Source organism: Corticium candelabrum, chromosome 20, assembly GCF_963422355.1.
Source record: "Corticium candelabrum chromosome 20, ooCorCand1.1, whole genome shotgun sequence".
NCBI classification, from domain to species: domain Eukaryota; kingdom Metazoa; phylum Porifera; class Homoscleromorpha; order Homosclerophorida; family Plakinidae; genus Corticium; species Corticium candelabrum.
Window position 1 is genome coordinate 5,414,236 of NC_085104.1, and position 25,939 is coordinate 5,440,174.

Sequence of the window (25,939 nt, forward strand, 5' to 3'; positions counted from 1 at the left end):
TGGGTCTTTCGGCCATTTCAAATTTAAAATTTTTGAAATTCAATTTTTCAGTTTTTTGTGTTAAAATTTTAAATTTTAATTTAATGTTACAATTTTTTAAAAAATTTGCATTGAATTTTCAAATTTTAATTTTTTGAAAAATCAAAATTTAAAATTTTATTATCTCAAATTTGTAAATTTTTAGGTGCAGTATATTAGAAATTGCTTTGCCGACGAGAAAGCGGGCGTAGTTGTATATATGAACTGATGGCCGGATTTGAACTAACGGCCGGATTTGAACTAACGGAAATTGAACGCTCATCCGTTCTTTCAAATAATTTGAGTATATCAGAAAAAGAAAATTGAAAGAACGAGTAGCAGTGTACGCGGTAGGGAGTCCATTGGACGGCGTACGGGTGCGTTCCTTCCAACGCGTGCTGATGCGCTGATTCAATTAAACTAGGCGCGGTTTCTGCTAACCACATCAGCACGTTTCCTGTACCGTTTCTCTGCACCTGTACTGTACCTACGCCGCTTCAGACGGTTACTAATTTTTAGTAACTCGAAGTGCATGGTCGCGTCATTACTGTAGATGTAGGAGTACGATTGGCCCAACTGCAAGTTGCACTTCATGTCTAGATTTTGTACATCACATGGAACACTACCCGATAGCGCAGGTAGAACGTCTACAACCTCATGCTGTGTCTCTCCTGTGCCGTGAGAACAGAACCTACACTGACTACAAGTGAATTACGAGACCAAATAGTAAAGGTGGACACGCACGCAGTGCTCATGGCAGGAGCGGATAGGGAACATACGTGTATACCGTTCTGCTGACACGCCCGTCCCCTCGACGGTACCGCGTCCAACTACTACAGTTACGTATGCCGTACTGTACCTGCAGACTAGTCGCCAATTCAATACCAACTAACTTTACACAAGCAACGTACTGCATGATCGCGTGAATTACGTTTGTAACCTTTCTACAGAGTCTCTACCTAGCTAAGAATGCAACAACACGCAACTAGAGATCCTCTAGTATCAGTATCAACATGAATTAGGAGTTTCCTCCTGTATCGCTGAAGGACACCCCACACTAGACATCGAGCACACGCACACACGCACACACAATAAACCGAGTTTTGTGTCCAGGATATTGAGCCTAGTAAGGCACAAGATTTATTTGCCGATGAGCTAGTTGCTGCCTCCTTCCATGTTATCCAGGAGCAACTTGTCTTAGAATGCGTCCAATGCGTTTGTCACCAACTCTAAGTCCTCCTGCTTGAAGATACCCTTTCATCATCTTTCTTCCGTACGCTGGACCAACCTACGTAGAGACGTGTAACAACGGCAAAAGTCTCCATCTGTTTAAACGGGTTTAGTAAAAAGAGAACATATTACTTCTCTAACAGCTGCCTGGACTACCAGCCTCATGTCAAAGTCAGATAATGCAGAACGATCATGAATGTTTTGCTCATGACAAAATCGTCTAGCGAATCGTTCAGAAAAACCTTTGACTCCAGGATGTCTTCTTTGAAGTATCTAACTTATGTTTGAGTGCGATAGCCCAGCCTTCACCATTTCTTGAATTTCTCTCTCGTCCATCCGTGACTCAATTTGATACGATGTGCCTATACTGTACGTGCTGCTAATTAGTTGGGGAATCCCCATGTTTGTCGCGTGCGTGAAAGAATGCTGTCACATCAAGATCGCTAGCATCACGAGGTTGTCGAGGGCACAATTACGTTGGTGGTCGATGGTGCTTTGGAAATTCTCCTGGATCGTGAGAGCGGACAGCGCTGACTAACTAAATTTTAGTAGCTACGTAGGCAGATACGCGAGTTTCCGGACAGCCATGCAGACTCTAAGGATCAACCCCTACCGAGTGCTAAACGATGTCTTTGACTCGGATTCGTTGTTTATTGTGTGTGTGTGTGATCTATGTGTAGTGTGGGGCGTCCTTCAACGAAACAGAAGGAAACCCCTATTTGATGTTGATACTGATACTACAGGATCTCTACGCGATCATGCAGTACGTTGCTTGTGTAAAGTTAGTTGGTATTGAATTGGCGACTAGTCTGCCGGTACAGTACGGCATACGTAACTGTAGTAGTTGGACGCGGTACCGTCGAGGGGACGGGCGTGTCAGCAGGACGGTGTACACGTACGTTCCCTATCCCCTCCTGCCATGAGCACTGCGTGCGTGTCCACCTTTACTATTTGGTCTCGTAATTCACTTGTAGTCAGTGTGGGTTCTGTTCTCACGGCACAGGAGAGACACAGCATGAGGTTGTAGACGTTCTACCTGCGCTATCGGGTAGTGTTCCATGTGATGTACAAAATCTAGACATGAAGTGCAACTTGCAGTTGGGCCAATCGTATTCCTACATCTACAGTAACGATGCGACCATGCACTTCGAGTTACTAAAAATTAGTAACCGTCTGAAGCGGCGTAGGTACAGTACAGGTGCAGAGAAACGGTACAGGAAACGTGCTGATGTGGTTAGCAGAAACCGCGCCTAGTTTAATTGAATCAGCGCATCAGCACGCGTTGGAACGCACCCGTACGCCGTCCAATGGACTCCCTACCGCGTACACGGTCAGTGGGTCTTTCGGCCATTTCAAATTTCAAATTTTCAAATTTTAAATTTTCAAATTTTAATTTTTTAATTTTTTAATTTCTAATTTCTAATTTTTTTACGTAACGTTTTTATTTTTTAAAAATTTGCATTACATTTTCAAATTTTAATTTTTGGAAAAATCAAAATTTAAAATTTCATTATTTCAAATTTGTAAATTTTTAGGTTCTGTATATTAGAAATTGCTTTGCCGACGAGAAAGCGGACGTAGTTGTATATATGAACTGATGGTCGGATTTGAACTAACAGAAATTGAACGCTCATCCGTTCTCTCAAATAATTTGAGTACATCAGAAAAAGAAAATTGAAAGAACGAGTAGCAGTGTACGCGGTAGGGAGTCCATTGGACGGCGTAGGGGTGCATTCCATCGCGTGCTGATACGTTGATTCAATTAAACTAGGCGCGGTTTCTGCTAATCACATCAGCACGTTTCCTGTACCGTGTTTCTGCACCTGCACGTACGCCGCTTCAGACAGTTACTAATTTTTAGTAACTCGAAGTGCATGGTCGCGTCATTACTGTAGATGTAGGAGTACGATTGGCCCAACTGCAAGTTGCACTTCATGTCTAGATTTTGTACATCACATAGAACACTACCCGATAGCGCAGATAGAACGTCTACAACCTCATGCTGTGTCTCTCCTGTGCCGTGAGAACAGAACCCACACTGACTACAAGTGAATTACGAGACCAAATAATAAAGGTGGACACGCACGCAGTGCTCATGGCAGGAGGGGATAGGGAGCGTACGTGTACACTTGTCCTGCTGACACGCCCCTCCCCTCGACGGTACCGCGTCCGACTACTACATTTACGTATGCCGTACTGTACCGGCAGACTAGTCGCCACTTCAATACCAACTAACTTTACACAAGCAACGTACTGCATGATTGCGTGAATTACGTTTGTAACCTTTCTACAGAGTCTCTACCTAGCTAAGGATGCAACAACACGCAACTAGAGATCCTCTAGTATCGGTATCAACATCAATTAGGAGTTTCCTCCTGTATCGTTGAAGGACGCCCCACACTACACATAGAGCACACGCACACACAATAAACCGAGTTTTGTGTCCAGGATAGTGAGCGTAGTAAGGCACAAGATTTATTTGCCGATGAGCTAGTTGCTGCCTCCTTCCATGTTATCCAGGAGCAACTTCTCTCAGAATGCGTCCAATGCGCTTGTCACCAACTCTAAGTCCTCCTGCTTGAAGATACCCTTTCATCATCTTTCTTCCGTACGCTGGACCAACCTACGTAGAGACGTGTAACAACGGCAAAAGTCTCCATCTGTTTATACGGGTTTATTAAATAGAGAACATATTACTTCTCTAACAGCTGCCTGCGCTACCATCCTCATGTCAAAGTCAGATAATGCAGAACGATAATGAATGTTTTGCTCATGACAAAATCGTCTAACGGATCGTTCAGAAAAGCCTTTAACTCCAGGATGTCTTCTTCGAAGTATATAACTTATGGTTGAGTGCGATAGCCCAGCCTTCACCATTTCCTGAATTTCTCTCTCGTCCATCCGTGACTCAATTTGATACGATGTGCCTATACTGTACGTGCTGCACGGCGGTATAGGTTACAGTTAATTAGTTGGGGAATCCCCAAGTTGTTCGCTGTCCGGAAATTTAGTTAGTCGGCGCTGCCAGCTCTCATGATCCAGGAGTATTTCCAAAGCACCATCGACCACCAACGTGATTGTGCCCTCCACGACCTCGTAACGCTAGCGATCTTGCCGAACATGTGACAGCATTCTTTCAACGCACGCTCTACCGATCCACCCCTACCGAGTGCTAAACGATGTCTTTGACTCGGATCCGTTGTTTATTGTGTGTGCGTGCGTTCTATGTGTAGTGTGGGGGCGTCCTTCAACGAAACCCCTAACAGAGTTGATACCGATACTAGAGGATCTCTAGCTGCGTGTTGTTGCATTCTTAGCTAATTAGAGACTCTGTAGAAAGGTTACGATACGGTACAAACGTAATTCACGCGATCATGCAGTACGTTGCTTGTGTAAAGTTAGTTGGTATTGAATTGGCGGTTATTCTGCCGGTACAGTACGACATACGTAAATGTAGTAGTTGGACGCGGTACCGTCGAGAGGAGGGGCGTGTCAGCAGGAGTGTACACGTACGTTCCCTATGCCCTCCTGCCATGAGCACTGCTTGCGTGTCCACCTTTATTATTTGGTCTCGTAATTCTCACTTGTAGTCAGTGTGGGTTCTGTTCTCACGGCACAAGAGAGACACAGCATGAGGTTGTAGACGTTCTATCTGCGCTATCGGGTAGTGTTCTATGTGATGTACAAAGTCTAGACATGAAGTACAACTTGCAGTTGGGCCAATCGTACTCCTACATCTACAGTAACGACGCGATTATGCACTTCGAGTTACTAGTAGCTGTCTGAAGCGGCGTACAGGTGCAGAAACACGGCACAGGAAACGTGGTGATGTGATTAGCAGAAACCGCGCCTAGTTTAATTGAATCAATGTATCAGCACGCGTTGGAATGCACCCCTACGCCGTCCAATGGACTCCCTACCGCGTACACTGCTACTCGCTCTTTCAATTTTCTTTTTCTGATGTACTCAAATTATTTGAAAGAACGGATGAGCGTTCAATTTCTGTTAGTTCAAATCCGGCCATCAGTTCATATACACAACTACGTCCGCTTTCTTGTCGGCAAAGCAATTTCTAATATTCTGAACCTAAAAATTTACAAATTTGAAATAATGAAATTTGAAATTTTGATTTTTTAAAAATTAAAATTTGAAAATGTAATGCAAATTTAAAAAAAATAAAAACGTTATGTAAAAAAATTAGAAATTAGAAATTCAAAAATTAAAAAATTAAAATTTGAAAATTTAAAATTTAAAAATTTGAAACTTTAAAATTTGAAATGGCCGAAAGACCCACTGACCGACCGAGCACCTTCCATTACACCGAGAAAGTGTTTTGTGTCATGTAGTCTATTATGTTGAAGCTGTAATCTGTTGAGGGAAAACTATACTAGAAGAGATATGGTTTTGATTATTGCATGATCAATTAGGATGAGTACTGAAGTTGTTTCAGTATTTGTTCACATGCTGAAAGGAGAGATGTTGCAAGATAGGGGTGATGGGACGCTTTAGGGTCAGTCAAAACAACATTCGTTGGATAAATGTCTGAGTTAGGGTTGTCTTTTCTTGAGGACTTTTTCTAGCAATACAGATTTAATTGGATTAAAGTGACATCAGGAGGTTCATGAACCTGATTAGAGCTAGGGTTTACCTGAGATTACATAATGAGTGCCTGTGGCTTGTGTAGGCTTAGAGTACAGTTCAAAATATCAATTAATTAAGGGGACAATAACACAGCTGCATCTTAACTAAGACTGCTGAAAGCAGTTCAACTATGAAATGACTTTTGTATGTACTGTATGTTTCTTTTGCACTGTCACTGCTTTTCTATCTCGAGCAGATATGGAATTAATATGGCGTGCAGAAAATCTTACGGTTTCAGAGATGTAAAACTGTTATCTATTTTGTTGGTTACACTCTTTGCATGCACTTCTCTTGTCGCTGATTCTTGATTAGATTACTAATAGACACACAGAAAGTATATCAAGAGAGAATGTACTTGAGATGTGTTTGTGTAGTACTACAGTGTGAATGTGATCTCCTGGACCAGGGTTAGTAAGGTTAGTTTAGTTCTTTGAAGAATTGTTGTTAGCTTGTGAGTATAGTAGACTTGGATTTTTGATCTGTGTTTATAAATATCTTTGAAGCTGTAATGTAAGCTAACACTTGTAGTAATAACTATGTACTGTTTGTCTTTCTGGGTTGGCGGAGTTTACACTTACCAAACTGTGATTTAGTAAATATTTGAAGTTGCAGACATGTATTTCAATGTCTAAATCAGAGTATGGCACTGTTGTCATGTAGACCTGGTTGACCTGGAAAGCTTATTGCTTCAAATAGTCTTTAGTCAATTTCTTGCAGTTACACACTTCCTAATTTTGTTATTTGTAAACAAATCTAGTCTTCTTTTATAGCAAATATTTACATATGAATGGCATCATAGAAGCACATGCTTAGGTCTAGCCATCTGGTCATCTAAAAGTTATGGAAAGACTTACTACTCACTTACACAGCACTGATTATCAAATTTAAAGTCAACTTTAAGTCTGTTAGAAGCCAATGTAAACAAGAAACGTGAGCATTCCAGTGGTGATGAGATTCATCGTTGACGATGCACTGTTGTGTGGGTTGCTTGTTATTTCTTCTTCTATTATTGGCATTGTATCTTCATCTTTATCTTGTGGAGTATTTGTCTGCCAGTAGTCAAGTGTGGTGGTTATTTCATCGGGAATGTTGTCTTTGTCACCTGATGCACTTTCTTTCAAAAATTCATTGAAATTTCTAGAAAGGAAACATACACAGAATAATTTGCTTGTCTGTGTGGATGTGTGATTGTGTGTGTGTGTGTGTGTGTGTGTGTGTGTGTGTGTGTGTGTGTGTGTGCAACTGAAATTTTTTGTTGTCTTCTTATTGCAATAGGCATTGTGGTGTACCTAATATACACTACAGTAATTGAAATGGTTTATTAAATAGTTTGAAGTATTTTGTATGTATTAGGCCAAAAGGATTGTGTCATCTTCAACGGTCGAGCCATAGGCAGAGGGGCCAACTTTGAGATGATCTTTATGAACACATGTATAGCTAGTAGGTCCCTATCAAAATGTTGACTGTACAAAAATTTGTGTCTTTTCATGTTCCTTTTAATGCATACAACCATGCAACATACTGGTGCTATTGAAAGAGCACAAGTACTGGCTCTGTGGGTTGCTAATGGGTGTTGGTGACTATTGAAGCACCACCTACGCAATCCACAAAGTCTTGCTTATTTACAGGCGGCAAAGCAGAACCTATTTTGCATACCACTTGTTCAAAGTATACATGTATGCACATGGATGATGCATGAAGTTGGGCTGTTGAATTGTGTATATGTATAGAAACAATCCACTACATAGAGCTCGAGTGAGGTATGATGTTTGTTGTGTACTGAATTAATTAATTGAAGAGAACTTACGGAGTAGAGACTGCCTCGTTGCTGGTTGTACATTTTTTAACTGCATACAACTGGACAGGTTTACAGAGTGTGGCAACGTTTGATAAAAATCCTGGAGAATCCTCTGTTTGTAAATGAGTAATTGTTGAACAGTTGCACTTTAGTAAGTCTTGCCCAACACTTGAATCAAGAATAGAAAACAGGACAGTCTTGCAGTGTTCTGTACAGGGCGGTGATGACAATGGTGTCCTCAGAGCATTTGAGCAGTTGGAAAAAAGCTGAAGTGCCATTGCCGAACAAGAAGGATCTAGGAAACACTTCAAACCTGAGTCCATACAGTCAGTGGCTGAGCCCAGAGAAAATATCCAAGATAGAAGACACGCACCGATCAGTACACCCATTGTACCCGGTCTACTACTGCGTACTGGCAACTGACCTTGTGTGTCAATTAAAAGTTGACGTAAATCACACCTAACAGTAACACTTTATAATTAGCAGCTGAGTGGCGCTTTGTGCAGACCTGCTGACCTCAACAGCAACAACTGAACCACCCACAAACACTGAACTTGTATGTGGAGATGAAAAGTACACAGAAACAAAGTTAGCTAGTCTTTCTTCTAGACGGAGCTGCATGAACACCTTAATTAAAAAATGAACAATAACATGCAAATACAGGTATGAGAAAACAGATTTGTAGCTGATCGACACCTCCTGTTGGCACACACCTGGCCAGACTAATAGCTGTGCTATACGTTACCTGTCAGCCATATGCATACTCCATATGTAATACAGTAGTTGCTGTACCTAGACAAGTAAGTCATGCATGTACTGTACGGTTAATATTGCAATAGTGGAAGTGAGATATACATAAAGTTGTGAAGGTGAGGGCTAATGTTGTGAGGGTTAGCGTTAATGTTGAGGGCTAGGATTAACGGAACAATGTCTATCTGTTGTCAATTAGGAGTTGAGAAATTGACTTCTATGAAAATTATTATCTTTCAGGAATACCGATTCCGACAATTAAGTTTGAAAAATGGGCGTTACAAAAGGTAGACAAAATGATAAATGATGGATACTATACTGCAGAGTGTGAGAAATACTTCAGTTCAAGAAAGTTAATTTGGTAGGGTGTGCTGTAGCGTCAAGTCTCAGTGGTATGGAGTAGTGGTGTGTGTGTGTGTGTGTGTGTGTGTGTGTGTGTGTGTGTGTGTGTGTGTGTGTGTGTGTGTGTGGTGTGTGTGCTTATGTTGTGCACACACATGCCATCCAGTTAACAGTCAACAAAAGCAGCCTCAGCACAGTGTAAGAACAGAGCACGTATAGATACATACCAACCCATGCTTGAACACACGCAGTGACAACAATATACTTATTATATTCTATCAGACAGTTCTGTGAAGCTCAAAGTTTACGAGAAGGTTGCTTCAAGAGTCAAGGAATGCACTGATTTTATTGACTGAGCATGACACAATAATATGTAAATACAGTACCATGGTGTTGTGCAGCAGTAGTACTAGTCAATGTATCTCTCCACTTCTGTTGTGGTAAAGCACTCAGTAATCAATGTATCCTAACATTCTTCCTATCTCCACAGTTCTCACAAAGATCAATGATAAAGCAAGTGTCCTACTGCCTACTCCCTACAAAATACCAAGCAGACGAAGCATAAGACCTTTTCAGGATACCTGTAGTACTAAGTATTTTAGTTGGATCAGAGCCAATTTCACGATTCTAGTATTATCAACTATTGCTGAACCGAATGAAGGGTGCTACATGTCATAAAAATTATCTCATGTTGACCAGCAGGTTTCCACTTCAACTCTTTACTGGACAGATTCCTATCTCGTTTGCCCGTGTGATCACATCAAGATACTGAGCAACACATCTGGTGTGTGGCAACACATATCTACACACACTGTCTTTCGTCCAAAATCCATGGCTTGATCTTGATGAGCTGGATTTCACAATAAAATTCAAAACAGCTACAGTGAAATCATAGCAGTTATGACTGTCTCTGTGATAGAATGCCGCCATCCATTCGCTGCAATCCATTGAGCTCATGAATGATTCAGTCACCTCATCAACACCCAGTTCACTACAAGGAACAACAAGACAATGTGTCCAGTATGTGCACAATGGATCAGAGTCACAGTGTAGCCCATCCTGGTCGTAATGATAAATGTGGCCTTTAGAGTTGCTGACACCAATGTGTAGCTCACTCTCTGATGACTTGTATTCCCTAACCAAAAAGGTCATTCACGTCATTACAACAGAATAAGAGCAAGCTTATGCATGTCTGTCGTTACATTAATTAATTAAGTTAATGAATTTATTATACATTAATTATTACTTACTGGAAACTGCACGTGCTTGGCTTTATGGTCAAACAACAGCGCACTCCTACAGCGTTCCGTACAATAGGATTGGGAACAAGGAAAGGAGGCACCAACAACTTACTACGGCCAATAGCATGCCCACATACGGGACATCGCTGAAACACTAGCGATGTTTTCTCTCGAATATAAAACAAACGAACGTCCACCGAACAATGCTTGAAACACATCAAATTGAAATCCTCCATGAGACACTGTCGAATAACTAGATCAACTTACTTAGAAGAGTTTGTTACGCATGCGCATTGGTAACATCATGGCCTACCCAAAGGTATGTTTGCTTGCCATTTGGTCGTCTGTGAAGACAATTGTTTGCTCCGTAGTGGAGAAACTACGGCTTTTTTGACAAAGAGCTGGTGAAGAACTCAGAAGACGACCAAGCGGTGGAAGTACTGAAAGTAAGAGTTCTACAAGACTCACCTCTTGGCATGCATTTGGCGGAGACGGTATAACAGCGTTTAATCGATGTAGGAAATCAATATTACGGTGTCTAGCAGCGGACGAGGTCACATGGTGTTTGGAGATATCCGCTTTATTTTTGTTGCAAATGTCAGTATGAGAAGGACAGGCAGCGATAGGCAGTACTTTCTATAAGACGGGAGCCAAACTAACTTGCAATCGCAGTCTGAATCTAGTAGGGATAAACGGAGATTGTTGTAGCATAAAAGTTTTTCGTAAAATTTTCAAATTATTATATTATATTTATATGTAATACAGTGTACTTTTGTTTATTTTAATGAATTGCTTGTTACAGCCTGCGTAGGACAGCGGAGCGAGGTTGTGACGTTTTCAGAGGTGTTTTTCTGTGTGTCTGTCACAGTGTGTCTGTCTCAGTCTGTAGACGTGATGTCTCTTGAATGGCTATGAGATCTTTAGAATAAATGTATGGTTGACGTGCGGGTTGAGATTCCATCATAGATGGCATTTAGGTTTATTTAATAATTTTTGTATCTTGAAACAGGAATGTTGCAGCTTTAGGTATCCTGCCAGAGAGTTATTTTTATGATTTTATGGAGTAGATTACTGTATTATCTTTGAAACTCAAGTACTTGTAAGTGACATTATATTAAAGATATTTAGTAGTGCTGCACATTGAGAGGTTATTGGGAGGCAGAGCACGTGGGGAGATAGCAAATGAAACTTTGCGACTGACATGGTAGATTGGTGGAAGTCATTGCCAATTTGGTGTATTGCTGCAGTGCTCTTAAAGCATTATTAGATTTCTTACATTCGTGGCATTTTAGCAGCAGATCTAAGTGTGGCAGACAAAAATGGAAAGGTGGCGGGGACATTTGGGACATAATGTAGCCTCAGACTTTACTCCTGCGATGTCCTTACTGTTTTGGTACTTTAGGAAATATGCTTGTATTATTCTTTCCTTGACTATTGGTTCACATGCTGATGGTTTCATTCATTTCTTGCATCGCAACCTGCAGCTGACCAATTTTAGGGCGTACCAGTGCAGGGTGTCTCATCTTATCCAGTTGAAACAACATAACATGCTGATCTCTGTTGGTGTAAGTTTGAATGCAGAGTGACTGTAGCTGAATTGATCATAGAGACATTATCCGTGTGTAGGATGATGATGAAAGTGGACCAATAGCCAAAGTGTGGAATTGTGACAAGGTAGGTATCCCTGGTTAGGTGCCAGTCAGTAATACAATAGCAGCTTGTTTGCGTTGCATATTTTAAAAGTATGCATTGCAAGTATATTTATGACAAGATGTATTTGAGGTGAACTACGTTTTACTATGATGAGATGATGTGTTGAATGGCGAATAGTGATTGTGGTGTCTTAGTATGTTTACTTACTTACACAGTTTGCTCATTTTTGTCAATGATATTTTATGCCACATGTTAATTGGTAATTTGTCTTACTGTGTAGTTTGTAGTTTCAGGATTAAGGAATTTTGTTCTCATTGTTAACTGGAGGCTAGGGTTACAGTAGTGTGGTCTGTGGACCAGTGATGCATTCATTGAACGGTGGGAGAAATGGAAGGCCAATTGGAATGGAAGGCCGATTGGAATGCAGTGCATGTGCTCATTGTTATTACTGGTGCTAATGAATAGAGAAGCACTACATTGCTAAACTCTCGGCGGTGTATGTAGTCATATCTCGTCACTTCATAATGTCTTGCATACTGAGGTATTTAGCCCAACCCATTGGTTTCCGCTAGGGTTTCCAATGCAGGCGTGTAAACAAATTGTGCAAAGCTGTAACTCGTCTCCAGACTGACATACTTACAGGTCAGTCGCTCTGTCTGACAAACAGACGCACTGTCATGGACAATACATGTTTCCCTTTGCAAATTCCCGTGGAGTACCAAATTTCTGTTGAAGACGACACTAGTGATTGTACCTGCAACAACACCACCCAGCCAAAACTCACACTGAAAATTCAAGCTGTCAACTATACCTACCGCATTGTGCCCGAATCTTACCAGCGCCTTCGCTTTCTAGACGCCTGGTTGTTGTTGGGAAAACATGCACATGCAAATGTAGATTAGGCATTGTTTCTAATTTCTAAACCCTTATGTAAAGCAAAGGACTAAACACCATGTACAGAATGGACGATCTGATGGCCGAATTCTCGTAGCAGCTACCAAACAAAGAGAGGTGGAGCCTTATGATGACATCACATTTGTCTATTGACTGGTAATGACACCACATCTCGTCTATTGGTCAGAATAACTTCATTTGCATCTGAGCTAATCGAGTATAAATATGTTCATACGGTCGTCACCAGACTACTTTTTTTTGATATCCAGGCCTCGGGTAATTAGTGTACCGGTCGATGTCATGATGTCTTCACGCTTTCAAGACCTATTGAATAGCTATTGTTAGGCCACAAGAAGAAAATTAGTTGTTTGACAGGAAATTTGGATCAGAAATCCGTGCGAGCGCACATTTTATTTTTATTTTTTATTTTTACAATTATTAATATTAATATAAATATTAAATAACATTTAGGTAGTTCTTCTTGCAAGCAAATGCCTTTTGCACCCCTAGTAGGCAAATGAGAAGCGGTATTCTCATTCTAAGACTTTGTACAGTATACAAACAGAGCAGCTCCGCACAAACCGACTACACTACACTAATTGATGGAAGAACTGAACAGTGCGTGCCTCCCGTCCACAGCAACACGTTGTTGGCCATTTAGCTAGTAGATACTCATTTTCCTACTTGGATGCAGTCCGGATGCCCAGATAATTTACGTATCTGGTATGCATACACGTGTATATGATAGATTTTTCTAGTTTCGTGAGATCTATTAGAACAATCGTTATTTGCTAATTTCTTTCACGGCTTTACATACGTAGATTTGGCAGAAATAATACGTCCTGTTACTACCGTAGTTACTACAAGCACATGCACAGTCAGGATAAAATATAAAAAAGATTGGTGCGGGGCTAAAAATTGGTGCACGCGCTCCTGTCAAACAACTAATTTTGTTCTTGTGGCCTTAAGTGACAGCATTGGCCCAGATTGGACGTGACCTGTAGTGTCGGGGTGGTGCTAGTTTGTTCCAATTAGATATTGCAGATGCTTGCACATGCTTGCTTGTTGTAATAGTTTAGTGTTAGTGTTTGGTGGGGATTGCAATTTGTTTAACATAAATTTAATTAAAATTGCATTGGATTGTGCCACATTAATGTTTGGAGTGACGGTTATGTGGTGGTATCAATTTCTCTTTACACTTGGTCGTAGTGCAAAATTTCTCTATTCAAATTATTGCCAACAGCAATTCTTGTCTTGTGCTATAGTGATGCAGTTCTCTACATGAAAAACATTGAAATTGATACTTGAGTAGGATACATTTGAGTGTGTAGGGACTTCTCGTCACGGAGTGTAAAGAAGGACACCGCAGTGAGTGGTGGACTGCTTTGCGAGACTCTTAAATGTGCTCAATTGACTTCCAGTTTGTTAGCGTGTGTCACGCTCGGGGATTTATTGAGCCAATCAGCAGTCTTTTTGGGATACGAAAAATAGGTGATGTAACAATCCCGCGCTATATGACTGAAATGACAGAAAAGCTGTGATGTCATATCCATAGCAACAAAGTTACTAGGGTCAAACTGTTGTCAAACTAAGGAATGCAGAGTAAAGTTTAGGTCTGCGATTGTCTTTCAGAAAAATCATAAAACAAACGAATTTATCATTGTTCAAGTAGCCAAAAGAAGGTCCCATAGGCACCATGCATGTAACATTGCACACGACCAAAATGTCATCCACGATCTTCGAGAGAGCAATATGTTTTTGCTGTAATGCAGGACTGATGAACGATTGACGTCGTCTTGCAAGAAAGATTCATAGGGAACGTTGAAGCTGCATGCATGACTACACTTTTGGCTTGCTTCTGGATCCAGTCACTACATGTCGATTCACAACATAATACGATCGAGGAACATGCGTCAAATGAGGCTTCTGTTTGTATAGGATCGCTATTGCTAAAAGAGTTGATTTCCCGTGCATGCACAGAGACGTAGCTAGGCATGGGGCGTTGCCTTAAAAAATAGGCGTGGTACCATCATGTGTACATGTGTACACATCTTGGTCCAGTTTCTGTTGTGTGCCTGCAGCATGATCGAGTCTCCCACAATTGTGTAAACTTACAGTACGTATTGCTGTTTGTTGATAGTGTGAGCTGTAATTTATCTTTGATGTCATTGTGAGCACTAGGGCAAATTGTAGATATTAATAATCAAATTTATATCAGTCACAAAGTTTATATCAACTTTTCTCGGTTAAAAGTAGTTCTGGCTATACCACTGATGCAGCTAGGACACAGACGAGACGCTACGATGAATTAATGTAACAAAAAATGATAGCAACGGCTCAACAAAAGCACGATAATTGAGTCCACCACAGTAGTTAACTTCAAGTGATGCAAACGATACAGAATTGAGAAATGATGTGGACAACAACCCCTCTCTGTGCAAGAGTCACATTGCTGTCGCATGTGCATATGCTGAATTTGAAGTAGTGTGGTGACATTGATGATATTTAATTGATTATATCTTTAACCAGATTGATGCATCCTGGTGTTCTCACTATACATTCTAGCAACAAGCTAATGATTAATTAATGATAATGACCAATAGATAGTAGACAAAAAGCAATACAATTTACATTGATGTTCACAATAAATACATTAATCAATTTATATTTGTTACAGAATCATTTCATAAATCATAAAATAGTAATTAAACCATGCAATTCACTTGTACACACACACACACACACACACACACACACACACACACACACACACACACACACACACACACACACACACACAACTACAAGCACATCCGCTCAGCTCTGAAGCGAGTAGAACACAGCTTCATTTACTAGTTAATTGTTGGGAGGCATATTCCTTTGTATTAGTGCTTGGTTTCTGAGTTGTGTTTATGTGTGTAGTTGGACAGAAGTGGTACTCCTCATTGTTCAAGGTTGCTTCCTCTTACCACTGGTGGACGAACTGTGCAGGTTAGGACTTTGGACAACTGTCTGTGTAAGTTGGTGGTAGATCTGTCAGATACAAGATAAAGACATCGTGTTGTCGCCAGAGAGTTGCATACCATTTTAGTCTACACTGTTGTGTATATACTGCATGACTACACATCCAATCTTCATTGTCCTGCAGATATGACATCAATCAGCTAGTATGAGTTACGTAGTGACTGTGTAGCATGCTGGTGGTGAAAGAAAATACAACTTCCAAGAAACCTAGGCATGTAGTGCTCACAATAAATCAGCAAGTGAAGATTCGTCAACAGTTGGAATTATTGTCTCGTTCCGGCATCACACTAAATATGGGGTTCAGAAGACACTTCACTTATCTGTTCTTTTTCCATATCCGACGCTATGTTCAGGTTCTGCTACCCACAGGGAGTCGGATAATCGAGGATGCACTGTATGAAGATATTTATCTACTAGTGAGATTGAGTACGTGTTTATCATCTGTACTCTTTATTTTAGAATTAGAAGTAAAACATAAATAAGTCATTGAAATGGATCTTGTTACACACTGCAGATCAGACTAACCATAGAATTCAGGTGGTTATGTGTGAGTCATGAACCCCAAGATATAGATCCGTATGTTGGCATGCTCTTGCTATCTCAAATGGTTGTGCTACATTCTTTAACATGTTTGGGCCAGGAAGGTCTTTAGCTTTGAAAGCTAGCGAAATTGAAGCTTTATGACAAATGCACATTGTGTATGGTGTGTGTGTGTGCACGCGCATGTGCGCGTGCTTGTGTGCATGCGGGTGGGCGGGTGGGTGGGCGGGCGGGCGGGCGGGCGGGCGGGCGGGCGGGCGTGCGGGCGGGCGGGCGTGCGTGCGTGCGGGCGGGCGTGCGTGCGTGCGGGCGGGCGGGCGTGCGTGCGGGCGGGCGGGCGGGCGTGCGGGCGGGCGGGCGGGTGGGTGTGCGGGCGGGCGTGCGTGCGTGCGTGCGGGCGGGCGTGCGTGCGTGCGTGCGGGCGGGCGGGCGGGCGGGCGGGTGGGTGTGCGGGCGGGCGGGTGGGCGTGCGGGCGGGTGGGTTTGTGGGTGGGTGGGTGGATTTGTGTTCACATGTTTTTTGTCCATGTGGATGTATATTGTGTTGGCATATCAGTAGTGAATTAATGTTATGTAGCCTATATCGGTCATTGCTGTTAATGAAACTGATCATAGTCCTCAATTGGCTGTTGGCTACTGTAATGGCACAGTGACACTAATCAAGGATATTGTCAAAGAGAGGTAATCCAATTTTTGTAACTATTGCAAAAGTCATTGAATAAATCTTGGCATTTCAGAATGTTTCGAAGCAGTCAGCAACATATCCTGCATCAAGACAAAGACCCAATAACAGGTATAGACTAAGTGCATTATACTATTTATGTACTAGCTTTGAAGCAGTATTTATTATAGGCCTTGCGTTTGCACCAGGAAAAGGTGCAGCTGTACTGTACGTTGTGACGTCAAATGCCGTGTTTAGTTATCAACTAGGACAGTCATCTCATCGAGTGGTAGGCTCTTATTAGATCAGAACTTGCCTCTTCACGCTGTTACTAAAATCACATTCTGTGGACATGCAGTACTGTTATTACATGAAACATGATATTGTACTGTTGACAAGCCGTGTAGTTCTGCTGCAGTGTGTGATTGCTTTTTAATGTCAATTGCGTTTGTGTAATTTCTGCTGCCTGTATAGTCACTGGGGCAGATGGGATGTGAAGTTGACTGCTCAACAGTTAGTGATCAGTCGCAAGATTATCAGTTTGTTGTCGGGAGGAAAGAGGTCAGTTGTCGTCATTTGATTATAACCTTGGCTACCACAATATTGTTGGTTAATTACTGATTAATATGTTTTGCAAAATTGTTGAGATGGTTGGGTAGGAACTTGACGTTTTTTACTAGGCCATAATTGATGGCTTACTAAGTTACTGTACTGGAATTGTTAGCAATGTTGGTCTACTGTCATAAACAGCATGATGGTAATCACGTGTGGTTAATCAAGTTGTTAGTGTTTAACAGAAAAGGAGTTTGGTTTTTGTGGCCAGTGTTGCGTTCTGCTGATTTGCACTGTTGTGAAGTAACAGATAATGCCAGTTATATTGAAAGAAGACTTAATAAAATGTAGTAAAATGTGATTGCCATTCGTATAATATAATAATATATTTATATCTACTAGATTTTGTGGTTTGTAATAAGATGAAACGAGCATGTTAATTAATCCATGGTTATGAATGCAGTACACCTTACCTTCTGTATGGACCCTTGAGGTCTGGACGTTTGCTTACCACAGGCAGAATCAGAAATAGTGGCTTTTGTCGAATATATATATATATATATATATATATATATATATATATATATATATATATATATATATATATATAGGTGCGTATATACACACGTGATTATGGAAGTTGCAATCAAAATAACATTATAGCTAAAATGACTCTGAAACTGTTATACAACATTGCTAAAATGTTGCTGAAAAATATTACGGAGACCTTTGATCCCAATGCTTGCATAAGGAGGTAAAGGGTGTATTTACATATAATTTTATAACAATGAACAATTGCAATTAGTCTGTGAAAGAAGTACATTTTGTATCTCTTTGTCTACAAAACGAAAATAAATATTTTAGTAACATTATTAAATAATTTTTATTTAAACTATACTATATTAGTAAAATTGGATTGTTATCTACATAGACATAAGTCATAATGTGTTGCTATAGACCAACATTGTTTTCTATGTAAATCATAGTTGTAATAGACAAATGACGATATGTTAAGGGTTTGGAGTGGAAAGTTATGATTTGCTGTTTTGCTGTTAGGCAATCTACTTCTACCAGCCAGAGGACAAAGGACCATGCTTTGTGTTTGAAGGAGAGAAAACTCAAATACATTGGTTCCGAAGTTTTCTTGTGGTCGTGTTCAGAGACTTGAAGGCAGTGAAACCAGCTGGGGGGTGAGCGAGTGATTGAAACTGTAATGAGCACGTACATAACAAATGTTCCATACTTCACGGTTGTTGCAGTGGCAAGCCAGTGTGTAATGTGACCATCTACGACATACAGAACAAATACATTGCATCAAGCTCACCCTTTCCAGATGTTCGTGCCGTCTTGTGGGAGTGGGGAGCTCTGTATATAGTATCTGGTTCTGACCACAAATTATATCGTCTTGACGAAAAGAGCACAGCTAGCAAGTTGGACATTCTTTTTAGGAAGAATCAGTATGAGATGGCAATCAAGTAAGCAGTAGTGGTAAGGTGCTGTTGTGCTTGTTTTATGCCATTGAGAATGTTGTTCTTGTTTTCTGTGTTTTGGAAATAATGCTTGTATCTATACTTGTGTGTTTGTTTGTCTTTTTTTTGTTGGTATCTCTGTGTGTTGTGTTGTCTGTTTCATGTTTCTTGTTTTTGTTGATCTGTTTGTCTGTCTGTCTATCTCTCACATTTTTACTTACTTGTACTTTACTTATTGTGCCAGCTGCTAGGTTTTGCTGTTTGCAAATGTGTCACTTCTGTTCTTTGTTGAGCTAAGTCTTGTTGTTTCAGTCTGGCTAGGAATCAACGTTATGACATGGATGGATTAGTTGATATCTTTAGACAATATGGTGACCATTTGTACAGGTATGTACAGAGAAGCAGAGTACGTATCCCTTAGTATTGTGTACTTCACTTACTGTTTGTTGTGATAGTAAAGGAGACTACGATGGAGCCATCAAACAGTATGTGAGAACGATTAGCCGCTTGGAGCCGTCTTATGTCATCAGGAGGGTCAGTTTGTTGTTGATCATTTGTGTCTTATTCGTTCCTGAAGTGGCTGTGAACAGTTTCTAGATGCTCAACGCATACACAACTTGACCTCCTATTTAGAGGTGAGTTTCACTATAGTCTGTAGTTGAATTGAAGGTAATGAGTACATGTATAGCACTTACTGATGGTCAGGAATTCTGACTGAACAACAAGAACCTGACTATTATTGACACAGTTTGTTGTCGTAGTTGTAGGTAGTCATGCAATGCAAAGTGTAATTTATAGACAGTGCTGTACTGTACAGGTTTGATTCAACATAATTGCCATAAACTGTTGGAGCTTAATGTCTCAATCAAGTACTTAATGGTCATTGATGTTTGCTGGAGACTTTTCCTTTGCTTGGTTTGAGAGTTTGAAGCTACATGTGTGGCTGACTTCAATTGTTGTGGTGCTATGTACATACAGATGGAAGTATTTCTGTCTGCTTGCTAGTATCATCATGGATTAGTTGGTATGATAGTTTGATTGTATACAGTTGGAGGAGGAGAGATGACTATAGGCAGAACCAGTTCCACTTTCATATAGTTTTGGTAGAACTCAGAGGTACTGTATTTCTTCAATTAAATGCCGCAGCGTTTATATTTAGCTATGGTGGTATTTCTGCGGCATCTAAACCAGGGCGGCGTTTATTCGAGGGCATCATTTATTTGTCCATCTGTTCTTTAGGAGTGTGTACATGTACACGCTGTAGGTCTGACACTTTCAAGCCAACAACGCCTACTGTGCTGCTATGCATTTCACTTTTTGAGACATCGTGTGCTAAAACAGTATCTGAGTACGTTGTCTAAAGAAATTTTTGCCTTGCGTGTGCCTTCGGAGAAGTATGATTTTCTTTCAAACTCCTAGCAGTAGATCTTGCTAGATCTATTGGAATTTATTGGAGTGCGGTGTTTATTTGAGGGGGGAGTTTAATCGAAGAAATACGGTAATAAGAGTTGGGCAACAGCCTGGAGCAGTTTGGTGCATGAGATCATATAGCCATCCATACTGACAATATTGTATCAGTTGATGTCTTTTGATGTTTGCCATGATTTTTGTGACAAAATTTATTCAAGTACTGTTACGCTTACCTAAGATGAGATGACATTAGTCAATAGTGTGACCCCAACTAGGTGATTAAAATCTTACGTATAGAATCATGTTTAACATAGCAAGTTTATAATTCCTTCATGGAAGATTATGATGTATGGAGAAGTGTGACATGAATCAGATAGTATTGTGGTAGTTTGCTCCAAATGTAGCTTTTCTTTTACAATAGACTCTTGCTTAGAGTTTAAATAGATTAGAGATGCAGTGGTGTTTTTTTCTTACATTTCCATCATCATAATACTGGTAGTACACCTGTTCTATTCAATGACACAAATACTTGAATTGAGTATGAGAAGTGTGTCGGTATCTCTCAACTGAAAGAACAGACTAATATGTAAGATTCACTTACCTTTGTATATCTTCTCAAGTACAGAAGTTTAGTTATTAATACTCTAAGTGAGTGCTTGGATTATAAACAAGTCCAGTTTATGTACTACGACTGTCAATGATGTACTTGCTATTAGGTGGACTATCATTTGTACATTTTGTATTTCAGTAGGATTGGTTTTCATGTTTTACTAATTTGTGTTGGATTTAGGAGCTACATGCTAAGTCATTGGCGAATACAGACCACACGACTCTTCTTCTCAACTGCTACACGAAGCTAAAAGACGTCAGAAAACTGAAACAGTTTATTCAGGTACTACAACATCTAGAAGTTGCAGACGATATTTGTAACCAATTTCTCTACAGACCGACAGGAAATTAAACTTTGATGTGGAGACAGCCATCAAGGTCAGTGTGCACTCAGTAGAAATCGACATCTTTAAAGATACATATTGCAAGTTTAGATGGGTGGCTATTAATTTATTGCTGTAGTCGTTGCTGTTGAATATGAGTTAGAGCAGTCTAGCTGAATGTACTTGAATGTTCCAGGTGTGCAGACAAGCGAGCTACTTTGAGCATGCTCTACATCTTGCCAAGAAATTTGAACAACACGACTGGTATCTCAAGATACGAATCGAAGACCAGCAACAGTATGGAGAAGCATTGGATTACATAGGAAGACTTAACTTTCTTGAAGTAAGTAGCTTGTGTGTACTATTGCATATCACAGTAGCAACCTGGAGATTTGGTTTTGTATCAAAATGTAAATCCCTTCTATTGTAATTGAAGTATCTAATTGAAATGAGAACGCAGATTTTTTGTTATGAGCTACATGCGATTTATATTGCAATATTTTTGTTAGGCTGAGTTTAATTTAAAGAAATATGGCAAAGCATTGGTGAACGAACGACCTGACGAAACCACAGAGCTCTTGAAGTTACTTTGTACAGCCAAATGGCCAGGAGGAGGTAACTGCCTTACTGTGGGACACGCTTCATTTGTATTGATAATCACTTATAGGTCAGTCTGTTGGAGATATGCGAGCTCAACCAGAAGAGTTTGTGCACATCTTTGTGCAAAGGAAAGAACAGCTGCAGCTTTTTTTGGAGCACATGGTGCAGGTACATTTAGTTGTGGTATGGTGTGTTAGCGTAACTTCTCTGTGTGAAGGGGACATCATTGAAAATACATGGGGTGAAAATGTTGAATAGCCTGTCTATGTTCATGTGCCAGTTTGTTTATGTCAATTTGTTTGTTTGTTTGTTTACTGTGCCATCCATGTATGAGTCTTTTTGTTTGTGGGTTATTGGATAGCGTGGCTGGGCTTCCTCATTTAATCGTCATGTCAAGCCTAATTGGTTGTATATTATGAAATAAACACAGTTATGAAACTATTGCATTACTACATTTGTATGATGGACATGCATCTTAGAAAAAGTGGTTGAAAGCTAAGCAGTGTAACTTTTGAAACACTGATTGATATAGCACTGATCAGCTTGTGTACGTTGTAGTTCGGGTGCCTTACCTCCAGCTGTTGTGTTGATTTATGTACAAAAAATGTCTTTCATTCTATTGTGGTTGCTGTGAATCACTGAAAGACACTCCAAAGGGACATTGATGTTATGTTTGATTGATGCTTACCCTGTGACCAATGAAATACCACAGATTACTCTTGTAGAGTAAAAGTTACTTATTATATAGCAACCTCATGCAAGACAGAGTGTTATCATTGCTACACTGATAGTTTGTTTCTTTGCTATTAATTGTTATGTGTGAGTATGTAGAGTAGTCATGCTTTTGTTCCCTTTATGACGATTCTGAGTAAGTTGTGTTGTAAATTGTAGTTTCAGCCAGTGAATTCCAAGTTGGTTTATAATACACTTCTTGAACTTTACCTTCAACATGTCTCGGAAGAGACAGCGGTAAGTGACCAGTGAAGATTGCTTTGACGAATTCTTAGTCGCCTGTTGCAGGTTGAGAGACAAAGACGGGAAGACAAGGCTATGGATCTGTTGAGAAGCCCCGATGTCAGTCATTCTGGGTGAAATGTTTACAATGCTATGCATTTTTGTTGGCTTTTTGTGTAGGCCGACTTTGATATTGACCATGCTCTCGTACTGGCTCAGATGCACGACTTTCGAGCTGGCGTGCTTTACTTATATGAAAGAGCTCGATTGTAAGACAACGTAACCGATTTGAGAGCATTGCTTCGTGTAGCGCTGGTTTTGTTTTGCCAGATATCATCAGATTTTACAGCATCACATGGAGCATGATGATTATCATCAAGTTATCGAGACGTGTAACAGCCATGGGTAAGGCCACTGCGTGCGTGTCACTGTGTACTGATGGTATGGGACGAATGCTCTGTTTGTAGGCAAAAGGATCCCAATTTGTGGGTTCAGGCTCTTTCGTACTTTGCTGGTAAGGAGGACGACTGCCGAGAACAGATCGCCGAAGTCCTCAATCGTATCCTCTGACAACCGAGTTTTAATTTTATACGATGGACTTGTGTTTGGTGTCCTTAGTTTGATTTGCAGATATTGAAAAGCGTAATCTTCTTCCGCCGCTAATGGTGATACAGACATTGGCTCGTAATTCGACATGCACACTCGCCGTGGTGAAGGATTACGTGTCTCGATGTCTGCAGAGAGAGAACCAGCAGATTGCCGAGGTAATTGTTGTATTTGTAGATGCACTAAGGCAACCAGATTGCATGCTTTGTAAGTTGTAAAATCATGGGACACCTCATAGAGTTGCAACAATTTGTATGAGAGGATTGAGTCCAGTGTCTTTATGTAATCTCAGCTGTATGTTGCTCTCCGTACATGTATGGATGGCAGAGAGTTATGTGATTTATTATGGTTTGTACATAATGAGGTTGTTTGAGATGTAGTGAATGTTTTGCAATTTTAGTCAAATGATTGCACATGTTCGGATCTTTTGTTCTGTTTGTGTGTATCAAGTGCACTGTACGTGAGTTATCGTTTCTTTTTGTTTTCTGTTTGACTAGATTGACAATAGTTGCATGTCATGAGTTAACTGTTGATGATTCAGTGTTTGTTACATTCAGGATGAGCAGCTGATCAAAGAATACCGTGAGAACACTGAGAAGATGCGTACTCAGCTTGAACAGATGAAAACGAGGTATAACAGCCCATATATCACATCCTTTAGATCAGAAACACACAGCTCACGGAGATGGCAGCTCCTGACATTAAAGACTTGTCTGTTGCCAAGGTTTTCCAAATAATACAGTTGTGGAAATGATCAAAATACTGTATCCGGCCTAATTTTTTTATAATGTGCAACATTCAGTAATTCAGGCATTTACTGACATTTTCACCCAAGTCTTCCTTGATCGCGAAAAACACAGGAGCTGTTATGCTTGTAGCGTGTGCATCCTGCTGTGGCTAGATTTGTGTTGCATACAAAGAACATGCCTCGATGTCCCAGAGGAAACGAGTCGCATGCTTGTTTGAGTGTGATCAGGAGGCCCGAGAACAGAACTACACAAGCTTCAACGTTCAACGATGTAACCAAACTGAAACTACACTATTATAAATTGACTACCAAAGTTATCTCTGCAATTTGGATGTAGGAAGCAGATTTAGTGTTGTTTGTTGCAAGTGCACAGACTAGAATAACATAGCTGCTACTTGTTAATTTATTTGTCTCTGACCTTGCTGAAGCCACTGCATGTAGTTGGTGATGTGATACATATTGTGTATAACAGCTTGTGGTTGACTGGCACTGTAGCCACTTTAAAGTTTGTGTATTATTCATTTCTGTCATTTTTAGTGCCAAGGTGTTTCAGCCAACAAAGTGTCACTATTGCACAAATCTTATTGAGCTACCAGCCGTTCACTTTCTCTGTGGTCACAGCTACCATCAAAGGTTGGTCGACGTGGAGTTAAATAATTCAATAGAGTTCAATGACTTCGTTTTCTAGCTGTTTAGAGGCGGCCGAGAGTGAATCTGAATGTCCTTTGTGTGCAGAGAAAAACAGGTTTGTGCTGTTGACATCGTAAACCCTCATTAATTAAATGAGCTAATTTCTGTCATATTTCCATAGTCAAGTGAGATCATGGGTTATGTTTGATTTGTGTTGTTTGTTTGCATGCATGGCTTGTTGTATTAGTTACTCGTTGGACTAACACATCCAGACCACCAAATCAATACGTTTGGTCTTGTGCATATACTCACATACAGAGCGAACGAACCATTGCATTAGTGAATGAATTAGTATCCATGTTGGCCATTTGTGCAAATGCTGTGCACCAAACATGTAGCTTGACGACGCATACTTCCATCTCTTAGGGATATTTTAGACAAAATTCGCTCTCAGGAGCACGGCAGAGAATTGCATGAAGAATTTCATCGTGAAGTGAGTACATTTGCAGACTTGCAAACGTTTGGTCGTGACGTGTTCGTACACCATTGCAGCTGTCTCAGAGCATCGACCGATTCTCTGTTGTCGCAAAGTACTTTGGACGAGGAGTCTTCAACAAGGTTTTTTCTCATGGTTTGTCTTGACGATGATGTACGATGTGATGTGTTGTGCAGGTGACTTACCTAACTGAAGCACCAAATCAGGCTAAACCTCTTCCAGTGAAGATCGAACTTCCAAGAGAAATTTTTCTACAACCCGGTGCACATATGGATGGTCGGCCATACTGATAACTGCAATGTCATATTTTCATGTACTGTAGTGTTTGGTTTCAAGTTTAGCAATACAATTATGTTTTTGTAATTTACCCCAACCCCTTGGATAGCAATAACTGTCAATAATTAGCCGTGGTTTGCACACTAGCTACTTTGGTATTACAGACTACCCATGCTTGCGAAGGTACAGTATCTAGATGTTGCAGCCCACAAGAGGGGTTGCGTGGCCCTGGTGAAAAGGGTAATGTACTATCCAAGCATGCCACTGTGGCTGTGTAAAGTTGAGTGGAAATATGCCCTACATGCTCTTATCGATAAGAGATAGCACAACCGACTTTTTCAGTTAATCTCATTTTTCAGATGACCGACACTTCACACCCAATGGAGACTGAATACACACATGATAGGAAACTATCAGAATTTAACATTTGAAGTAATGCTATAGATGCTCTAATAATATGAATAGAATGTCAAT

The 25,939-nt window shown here is 40.4% G+C and overlaps 3 protein-coding genes across 4 annotated transcripts; 1 reads left to right on the forward strand and 2 right to left on the reverse strand.

The window, feature by feature from the left end:
- Window positions 1–6,566: 6,566 nt before the first annotated feature.
- Window positions 6,567–8,107, reverse strand: LOC134195572 (uncharacterized). The gene is made up of 2 exons (XM_062664616.1): window positions 7,697–8,107; window positions 6,567–7,026 (listed from the first exon to the last, which is right to left on the reverse strand). Exons 1-2 carry the CDS (start codon window positions 8,074–8,076, stop codon window positions 6,795–6,797), a joined length of 612 nt encoding a protein of 203 aa, XP_062520600.1. The 5' UTR covers window positions 8,077–8,107; the 3' UTR covers window positions 6,567–6,794.
- Window positions 8,108–9,124: 1,017 nt separating this feature from the next.
- On the reverse strand, window positions 9,125–10,293 carry LOC134195571 (MKRN2 opposite strand protein-like). 2 transcript variants are annotated; one of them, XM_062664615.1, is made up of 3 exons: window positions 10,133–10,293; window positions 10,030–10,075; window positions 9,125–9,914 (listed from the first exon to the last, which is right to left on the reverse strand). In XM_062664615.1, the coding sequence occupies exons 1-3, from the start codon at window positions 10,254–10,256 to the stop codon at window positions 9,491–9,493; spliced, it is 594 nt and encodes a 197-aa protein (XP_062520599.1). In that variant the 5' UTR covers window positions 10,257–10,293; the 3' UTR covers window positions 9,125–9,490. The 2 variants fall into 2 exon arrangements, with proteins under 2 accessions (XP_062520599.1, XP_062520598.1); XM_062664614.1 differs by having other exon boundaries at window positions 10,030–10,293.
- Window positions 10,294–10,320: 27 nt separating this feature from the next.
- On the forward strand, window positions 10,321–25,556 carry LOC134195569 (vacuolar protein sorting-associated protein 11 homolog). The gene is made up of 32 exons (XM_062664612.1): window positions 10,321–10,339; window positions 10,392–10,466; window positions 10,540–10,591; window positions 11,464–11,585; window positions 11,647–11,694; window positions 15,490–15,558; window positions 16,709–16,812; window positions 16,869–16,924; window positions 16,984–17,081; window positions 17,267–17,353; window positions 18,401–18,534; window positions 18,604–18,819; window positions 19,126–19,200; window positions 19,269–19,347; window positions 19,404–19,448; window positions 21,014–21,115; window positions 21,169–21,210; window positions 21,352–21,498; window positions 21,665–21,770; window positions 21,823–21,923; window positions 22,647–22,724; window positions 22,776–22,829; window positions 22,890–22,978; window positions 23,040–23,114; window positions 23,177–23,268; window positions 23,340–23,473; window positions 23,873–23,946; window positions 24,601–24,696; window positions 24,752–24,808; window positions 25,120–25,186; window positions 25,246–25,311; window positions 25,366–25,556. The coding sequence occupies exons 1-32, from the start codon at window positions 10,325–10,327 to the stop codon at window positions 25,477–25,479; spliced, it is 2,769 nt and encodes a 922-aa protein (XP_062520596.1). The 5' UTR covers window positions 10,321–10,324; the 3' UTR covers window positions 25,480–25,556.
- Window positions 25,557–25,939: the final 383 nt, after the last annotated feature.